Here is a 10000-nt window from a genome sequence, read left to right as displayed (position 1 = left end):
TTGGAGTGGAAGGGTTTACTTTATTTTGTGTGCCTGTAAGTATACATTGTCATTTGTAAGACAATTTGTTTAGGCTTGTGCAAGGTTCCTGGTTACTTCATTCCAAGTTCAGGCAAGACCACCTCAGTGGCAGGGCCATCTCAGGGGATCACCAGTCTTTTGTCAGCTGCAGGGAACTTAATGATGGATAGAGTTTAATTTGGTCATCACTCCTTCACTGCTACACATTGCTAACTAGTATGATATTTTATTTAACAAGCCATTCAATCTTCTTACAATCACTTTCATAGTGTAATTTTATATTTCTTATTCTCATTAGTGCACTAAGAAACTATTCTTGAAACAATTTTTGGCCTTTAGTTAAGATCATGATGTATCAGAAAAGATTGTTGTTTTTTCTTTTCCTCTTCTTTTCTTATTTATCCCTTTTCTGCTAATGTTATGCCATTTAAGTGATTTGGGTTATAGAATGTGAGGAAATGGTTTAGATTTCATGCTAAAATAGTCCTTGTCATCTCTCCACTGATAACTTTTCCTCTGAGGTCACCCTGCATGATAAACTGAAACTCAAGTCTGCTCATAAGAAGGCTTAGGGCTTATACAGCTATTTTTTTCTATGATCTCAAAACTATCTCCAATCTCCTGGCATTTTATTGTTTCATTGATTGTGATGATATTTTTTTTCTTTTCAGACCTGACATTGGTGAACTCCAAATTGCTTACAAGTTTGCTCAAGGCCCATACAAGGATTCGGGGATGCTCTTTACTGAAGTCCATACGCTGTTACCACAATATCGTACTGTTGGTGTTTATTATGATGACCCAAACACAGTGAGTTTCCACTTTCATAAACAAAGAAATAATTTTTTTGGGAGAATAAAATTAATTTGAAGATTTTGCTTTAGCTGCTGGAAATGAGTTTGTGTTTAGGTAGACATGTGCATAAAGTGTTTGATTTTTTTTCTCTTCTGTTTTTGAACAGAAACAGCCCCACAAGTTGCGCTACATTGTGGGCATCATACTGTCAGAAAATGGTAGTCCAACAAACGCAGAACATGTAAAACTCCTAGAAGAAAATAATTACAGATTTGCAACATTTCCATCTATTGACCATGCAGTCCAAACAAGATTCCCATTCAAAAGTACAATTTCTATTATTGTGGCTATAATGAAAGTTTATCCATCTCTTCGTGAGTACATCGGTAAGTATTTTTCTCTCTTTGTCTCTCTTTCTTTCACTTTATATTAATATACTGAAAAAGATGGAGTTGTAATTTTGCACAATTTGGAAAAATGCATTATTGAAGAAAATGTGTTAAGTCTCCAAGTTCAGCTGATAAAATGATATGAAGTTATTCAATAGATTTTTCCCCCCCTTTCTTCAAAAGAACACAGAAGTTTGTGTGCTCGTCCATTCCTAGAAGTCTATGACAACGAGAAATCAGAGATATTGTTTGTAGGCCCACTGGCACGTCAGGATGATTTCTATGTCCCAGAGGTGCTTCAGGAAGAAGAGGACAACAGAGTAAGAACCTCATGATTGACTTCATAGATATCTGGCTTTATTGGCCTCAGACTTCAAAGATATATGCTAAATATCAGATCTAATAAAATAAGGCATTGTAGCCAGGTTGATAGATATTAGATGTAGTCCAATCTCATGGATATCAAATCTCATAATAGTTGACATTTCAAGCATTAACTTTCATAGTATGGTATATTGGCCTTATTGATGTCATACTCCACAAATATCTTATGTATTAGACTTTAATTTAATATGATAGATATTATTTCATAACTTAAACTATGTTTGATGTTTGTATCCTTTTTAAGTAAAGAGATGACTTGTAGAATGAGGTGAACAATTTACAGTCTTTGCAATATGAAAATAGGCTGCGTGCAATATTTTGCATGCCTTTAGAAGTTTCATCTTCTTCATTTTCATCTTTTTTTAATCTTCAAACACAATCTTCAAGGCTTTTGATATTTCAAGAAATGCACCAGAGAAACATTTGAAAATATCTCCTTTTTGCACATGCGACATTTCACACATCTCAAGTCATTTAGGTGCGTGTGGAGGCGTGTGCGGAGCCGTGCGTGTGCAATCATATGCCTCATATTATGAAGACTGAGTTTAATCACTTATGGAGGTTAAAATTATCCATGTTAAATTCTCTGTGATCTTCAGTCTTTCTTTTGATTATGAGGCCAATATATTTTACTGTATTGATGTTTATATACCTTTGTTAGCTTATTTGTATTCATGATATGTTCATCAGTTACTGAGAACAGAATAGTAATTTATCGGTGTCACTAAGGAAAGGTATAATCTGCAGGATGACGATGACTTTGAGGATGATCGGACTGAAAATTCAAGCCGGTCGTGGGATGAGTCTGCATCATTCATAAGAGGTTAGTTACAAGACTTTATTAGCATGTTGATTAGCATTTATATATGTAAATATGTCAACATAGCATCCTAGTTGCTTTGTTAGAGAGATATATTTGACTTCTGATTATAGTTCATATATGTTTTAGTTACAGATTATTGTTTGGTTTGCATTTTATTTATATATATTACCCATAAATGTTAATGATGCTTTAGTAGTGAAAGATAGTGTAAGATGGGTGACAGAAAGTAGAATGTAAATAAGATTGTTTGTGATTTGTAAGTTTTTACAAAGATAAGAAATGTATCATGTATTGTTTACATGAATTTCTTAAGGCTTAGTATCTCTCAAGAATTAGCAATCAAAACAGTGAATACAATTGGTAGGGTATTAATTTATGGCTTTGGTTTAGAGACATAATATCATCCTTAGTATTTCAACATTGAATAATTCCTGTGGAAGTTATGCATTTAAATCAAATTGTTGCTTCAGATTGTCATGGTCTAAGTGAAGTTTTCATGTATGTATCATAATACAAGGGAGATGAATAGCCTTACAAACACTGATATTTCAGGGAGTAGTTTCATGTGTGTAGATTTACATTAAATAGTGATGAGAAAGCTGCTCATTAGCTTTAAGGGAATAAATTATGACTACCATGTGTATTGAATAATTGCAATAAAAGCAATTATTAAATGTTTTTACAAAAGCAGTAAAAGTTAGATAATTACCAAAGGAGACATGTAAATACATAGCAGTATACCTGGTCAGGATGAAAATAACCACATTATAATATGTTAAGCCAAAAATGTGTGTATATATGTTTATGAAAATAATTAGTGAATAGATATTTATGTATGTTTTTTTTTCTTCTTCTTCTTTTTCAAGTGATTGATGTATTTATCCATATATATATGTATATCTATATATATATATATATATATATATATATATATATATATATATATATATATATATATATATATATATATATATATATATATATATATATATATATATATATATATATATATATATATATATATATACATGAATGTATATATAGTCCATGAGCAGATTTTTTTTCAGTCAGGTAAATATAGAACGGCTGTACATAGGAATGGAGCAGATAAAGTACTTAATTTTTTGTGCAGTAGTGTTATAGACATTTTGACTCGAGGGTTTCGTAATCAACTGTGATGGAGAATCTCATTCTTAAATTATTGCCCTTTCTAGAGAGCAAGTCTTTATTTGATGTGGTTTTTTATTCATATTGACTTTTTTTTTTCATGTAAAAGAACTCTGTTGTATAGATTTTAAAGAAAATAATGAAAAGAAGAGTGGGAAAACACAATAAGTAATTAAAGGCTTTTTCTCAATGCTACTTTATCTAATGCAGATGTTCTTAACTGTTTTAACCACTATCTCCCCTTTTGTAGCTTGTCCTTGCCCGCACAATCTTGACTGATAGAAACTGAAGATCTGAAGAAATATATGATTTCCTTAAACACTGTTAAGAGAGTTCCAAATATGATTCGACTAATTCCTACTTTCTCTCCCAGATCTCATACCCCCCCCCCCATAAACTCACCTCCCAGGTTAAGAACATCCATTTTGAAGTATACACTGAAGAAGTAAGAATAAGAAGAAAAGCCTTTAGTATTATCATGCATTTCCCGTTTCTTTTCTTTTTCTTTTTCCTTTTCTTTCTTCTTTTGTTATTGAATAGTGATTTTCATATTAGATTTCTATTACTGTGACTATCTGCACGACAAGCTTTCGAAGGATTTTCTGTTAAATTTGTGAGTTGTTTGAGTTTTTATTAGTTTGATATATTTTTATTCATTTTTATTGGTTTGATATATTTGAAGACAATGAAGCAGTCTTTCCTGATAATAAAGTTCGTATTGTGGGTTTTCATTCTGGTGCCTTTGTGTTTTCAAGACTACTTTTGTGTCCAAAACAATTAGCTTTAAGGAACAGTTTGTGACACTCAAAGAAAATGATTGATATTGCTTGTCAGGATGATTTTACATGCCAAGTAGGAAATAAAAGGTCCTTTTATATGAGCAGTGTAGAATCTAATGACACATTTTGCTGATTGTGGAGAGCCGAGATGTATGAATTTCATGGTTCGGCTTATTTTATGTATTGTCCCATGAAGAAGCCTTTTGTCGTATTTCAGCTTTCAAAGGGTACATTCATTTGTTTGAAGTCAGTGAGTGTGTATTTAGATATGGACCTAGTTGATTATGTAGATGATTAAGATTGATATAATGAAGAAATGGAAAGTGAAAAAGCTTTAAAGAATATGAAAAGTTAATTTTCTTCCTTTATATATATATTTGTGTGTGTGTGTGTGTGTGTGTGTGTGTGTGTGTGTGTGTGTGTGTGTGTGTGTGTGTGTGTGTGTGTGTGTGTGTGTGTGTGTGTGTGTGTGTGTGTGTGTGTGTGTGTGTGTGTGTGTGTGTGTGTGTGTGTGTGTATATATTATGTGTGTGTATATTATGTGTGTGTATATTATGTGTGTGTATATTATGTGTGTGTATATATATATATTGTGTGTATATATATATTGTGTGTGTGTATATATATTGTGTGTGTGTATATATATATATTGTGTGTGTATATATATATATATTGTGTGTATATATATATTGTGTGTATATATATATTGTGTGTGTGTATATTGTGTGTGTATTGTGTGTGTGTGTGTATTGTGTGTGTGTGGGGGGGGGGATTATGCAGGGGATATCTATATGATCTTGAAATGTATGGGATATTTATATATGAATATATCTAAATCATTATTTTACCATTATCTTTCTATGTAAGTCATACTAATTCTATCTGTCAGTATTTTTCTCTCTATCTGTCTACCTTTAACTGTTATAAGCTACAACATAGCATATTCTTTTTACCTCATTATGCATCTCTATGATTCTTTCTTGATCTATCAGTTCATATTTGCAAATGAATACAAATAAGCATCTGTATATTCACTTCCATGCATGTGCATACACACATGCACGCACATGCACATGCACGCACACACACATGTATGCACACATGTACACTTACTCACTCACTCACTCGCTCACACACAAAGTCACATATTCATATTTTCCTGATGTGTTAAGTTCCTATAAAAGGTGCAGTCAGCATGATTTTACCATTTACTCTGGTCAGTATCTTGTATCTGAAATTGATGAGTCATGTTGTTTTGAATTTGATATGAGTAAGCAGCTTCACATGCATTCACAGGGACCTTTCACAAATGATTCATGTAATGAGTCAGTATCTCATTCAGATCCACCTCTCCTCTGTACATAAGATAATTTCAGTGGACAATTTAAAGCTGTCACCCCATTGTCTCTGTAGTAATTTAAGGTTAAAAAAGTGGCTGGTACAGGTCTGATTATGAGAGACTGTAGTAACACAGATCTCCCATAAATGTCCAGAATATATTGTTAGCAGACAGTATAAAATCATCACCCCTTTGCCTTTTACTGTAGTAATTTGAAATGATACAAACAGGTGGTGGTGATCTGAATGATTCAGAATGTTCAGAAAGTGTGGGTGATGACAGTTCCAGCCACCCTTTAGCCTCGACACAGGACAGCCCCAGTGTCCCACCCTCTTCCTCGCTACAAGACAGAACAGATTCCTCCACACTTCATGTTTTACCTCCGCCTGCTCAGGGAGGTTAGTTCTCGCCCATACATACATTGCCAGGCGTTCCGCTACACACAATTCCTGTGAGACACACAACGGTATTTTCAGATTGAAAGGCTGAGGAGTTGGAGAAGTAAGTAGACCCTTGGAATGCTGTTCTTGATGTATCTGCACCATATGCTGACTAAGATGCACTGCTACAAATGGCAGACACGCACTTTTGAACTGGAAAAGTGTGTGTACGTGTGCATGCATGCTGGCGTGCGTGCGTGCGTGCGTGCTGGCGTGCGTGCTCGCACGCGCGAGTGTGTGTGTGTGTGTGTGTGTGTGTGTGTGTGTGTGTGTGTGTGTGTGTGTGTGTGTGTGTGTGTGTGTGTGTGTGTGTGTGTGTGTGTGTGTGTGTGTGTGTGTGTGTGTGTGTGTGTGTGTGTGTGTGTGTGCGTGTGTGTGTGTGCGCGTGTGTGTGTGTGCGCGTGTGTGCGTGTGTGCGTGTGTGTGTGTGTGTGTTTGTCTGTGTGTGTGTGTCTGTGTGTCTGTTTGTCTGTGGTTGGTTACGTGTATGTGCGTGTGTGTCTATATGCATACATACACATGTATAGATATGTATCAACATACAGTTGTGGAAATTTATATTATTTTATGAATTTGATACATGAGAGAAGAATTTGAGGTGATTTGTGCATGCTTGTATTTTTGCACTTGCACTTATTTTGTTGGTACCATGAGGTAGCACTCTCTTCTTGTTTTCTTTAAATATGAGAATGTATATGAAAGTTTTCTTTAGATTTATGTTACAGTTTGGCATATAAATATTAACTGCATATGTTTCAAAAAGCATGTATGATAAATGAAGTACTGAGAGCTAGTCATCATGTAACAAAGGCTTGCTTTTTTGTTTGCCATTTTTGACAATGAATTTAGTAGGGTCCAGGCAGGTGTTAAAGTTTACCTGATTGTTACAACTGGTATAGAAGTGTTCTCATGCTTGTTTTCAATAAAAGCTTCAAGGTCTGAATGTAGGTTATTTCTATCATAGAAACTATTTGTAACTTTAACTGTGCAAGTAGATGTCTGTAAACTTCCTATCCTTAGACAAAACAGTCCAACCTTTAACAAATGCAGATAATAAATTTTAGAATTGGAAAAGGGAAGTTATATTGTAATTTTAGCATGTATTAGTACCTTTCCATAAGAGAACAGAACCTGGGTCTCCTTTTAGTTAAAAATGAGCATGTTGAATAAACCATAAGATAATATTACATTAACAAGGCCTTGCCTAAACATCTCATGGACAATTCTAAGAATGGTATATTTGAACAAAGCAAAACCTTACAATGTTATGGGATATATTTGAACTAAGTAGACCTTTTTTTATTCTCAAACTAGGCTACTTAATATGAAAATTATGAGTGGCAGGTCTCAGTGCCTTGCAGTTTCAGTGGTACACAGTAAACAGGCATGCACTTGTATTTATTGCCTGAATCAACAGCTTTCTTAGCCTTGCTTGTATTAAAGTTTATGGTACCTTTCCTTTGCACTGCAACCAGGACTTTCTGATATTATAATAAGTATGTAAGAGCATGTCAGTGAAGTAGATTTGCTCAGGAATGTCACTTAGTTATTATGTTATGTAAAAGCATGTCAGAAGAATAAAGTTTGCTAAGATTGCAATTTATTTATTGCCCTTTTTTGCATGGTATGGCATGCCAGGATACTTTTTTTCTCCATGACTATTTGATGGGGAATAGCAGCATCTAAAATTGCATCATGCATGATCTTTCCACTGTTTTAAGTATATTTCACAGACCATCAGTATCATCTATGATATCATATTATTGTAATAATGTGCCATCCTCATCAATAATTCATTACAAAAGAAATCATATTCATCAGTGATTAAAATTGTTTGATCAAAAATTGTTGGGATATATGGTTATGATTATCTCAGTATTAAGAAAACAATTTTATTCTAGGTGTGTATTTATTTTTCTTCTCCCTTTTTGCTCTGAATAGCTATAGGTCAGTGTAAGTTGGTCAGTTGGATTCCAAAACTGCATGGTTTGACCTATTTTGTTACAGTGTGTTCACAACTCACAGACTAATCTGTATATGCAGTTACATGTATAATTTTGCAAACTAATCTGTATATGCAGTCACTTATATAATTTTGAATTCCTTGCCCTGCCCTGAGTATTTTGCTGGTTTCCTGCAGTTCATTTTGGGTCATGGATTTTTTAATTACATCAACTTATGTGACATCTTTATCTACACACAGTTGCACACATTTCCCTTGTCTCTCTTACAAATAGTGTGTCTGCTAATATTTTGGAAGTCAGATAATTCCAGCTTTCATTATTTTAATGTTCTTTATGCCAACAGAACCAGAAACACCTGGAGGGAATCAGCCTGTTCCCCCACCAACTGAAGTTGTTGCAGCCAGCACTTCAGCTGTGGTTCCTCCTCCAGCTCCAGCCAATGAAGGTTTAGATGGGGCCGACACAGCCTCAGCTGGGGGAGACGAAAGTGATGCTAATACTGGCTCTTCATTTGAAGAGATTGATGAGAGAGAAGCAGCAGTTATGCCTGAAGTAGGCACTATGGATGAGAATCTTTCTGCTTCTGTGAAAAAGGATGAGGATGAAGGGGAACGATAAAGATTTTTATATTTTTTGCATTTTGGATGTGAAAGATGATACAGTTTTGTCTTGCTAACAAATAGCTAATGCTAGTAGTCATATATAGAAAGCATGCATGCAACATGAAATAAAATTAGAAAAAAAAATGTAGTGTCAGCTTTTTTTATGATCACCATTTACAAGGATTTTTCTTTCATTTTCTAGCTTCCCATATATAAAGCAATAGTGATCATTAAATCATGACTGTGGAAGTGAAGCTGGTAAGGCAATTTACTAACAGGATATTTTATTACACCAGAAGAGGAAGTTACTTTATAATTAGTATTTCATCTGGAAAATCCTGAATAGATATTGTAAGGAAAGTTAAATATCAGAGAATCCTGAAATGTACCTTATAAAATTTCTTTTGGTAGATTCAGTGGTACTGACTTACCACTGTATATATTACAGATATTTTTGAATCAAAGTCCATAATTGAAGAAGATGGTATTAAAATATACTACCTCTAGTTTTTTAAAAGGTAATTGAAATGGAATTATTGCATTGTTTGTAACTGGTTTTAAAGCCTTTGTGTTTGTGTGTGTGTGTGTGATTTGCTTACACACTAAATATAACAGAAGTGGATATTTGTAAGTGTATTCATTAATGATGTGCATTATCACAGCATGTTTTCAGGCACGATACCAAATATTAACTTTCAAATGATCACTGTTCATTTATTGTTTTAGACATTTTTCAACATTTACTCCCTTTAATTTCAAAACACAGGAACGACTGAACAAGCCATTGTCCTCCCATCTTTTTCTATTTTCCGTTGTGTAGAACATGAGAATATCCTGCTTCAGTTACCATGATGCAGACAAAATAGATGTGCACCTTTTAGTTGATGTCCATGATTTTTGATATTTTGAACATCTGTTGTCATTTTTATTTCTTTTAAGAAAGTTTGAAATCTCTAAACCTGAATGATCCTAATCCCGGAAGTACTTCCATTTCCATTAATCATCAAATGCACCGCCAACAAAATCCGTCCCCGCAGTATGCAAAGATTTCCTTAACATAGTCCATTCCTTAAGATAAAAAGGAAAGACCAAAGATCAAACTCCTTTATAGATTGTAACATTTGGAGAGCAACGGCCAGTTCAGTTTTCTGTGTTGACGAGAGAAAAGCAAAACATAATAAATTGCCCAGAATTGAAAGACATGAAAGAGACTGCTCAAAGATTCACGCAAAGATTCTAGGAAATGAGAAATGAGAAACTGTAGTTTGCTATTTGGATTTGGCATGTGCAGGTTGCA

The 10000-nt window shown here is 34.1% G+C and overlaps 1 protein-coding gene across 1 annotated transcript in view; it reads left to right on the top strand.

Annotated features, from left to right (window-relative positions):
- The window catches only part of LOC113812475 (testis-expressed protein 264 homolog), a gene marked incomplete at its 3' end in the record, with an annotated part of 10422 nt that extends 468 nt beyond the window's left edge, over positions 1 to 9954 (top strand). Inside the window, 6 exon segments of the mRNA XM_070119821.1 lie at positions 693 to 831; positions 983 to 1202; positions 1389 to 1525; positions 2337 to 2412; positions 5928 to 6095; positions 8445 to 9954. Of these exon segments, the coding sequence (XP_069975922.1) occupies positions 693 to 831; positions 983 to 1202; positions 1389 to 1525; positions 2337 to 2412; positions 5928 to 6095; positions 8445 to 8719 (1015 nt within the window).
- Positions 9955 to 10000: the final 46 nt, after the last annotated feature.

The sequence above is a fragment of the Penaeus vannamei genome, unplaced genomic scaffold, assembly GCF_042767895.1.
Source record: "Penaeus vannamei isolate JL-2024 unplaced genomic scaffold, ASM4276789v1 unanchor763, whole genome shotgun sequence".
NCBI classification, from domain to species: Eukaryota; Metazoa; Arthropoda; class Malacostraca; order Decapoda; family Penaeidae; genus Penaeus; species Penaeus vannamei.
Note: the sequence above shows the minus strand (reverse complement) of the source record. Positions and strands in the feature narration are given on the sequence as shown.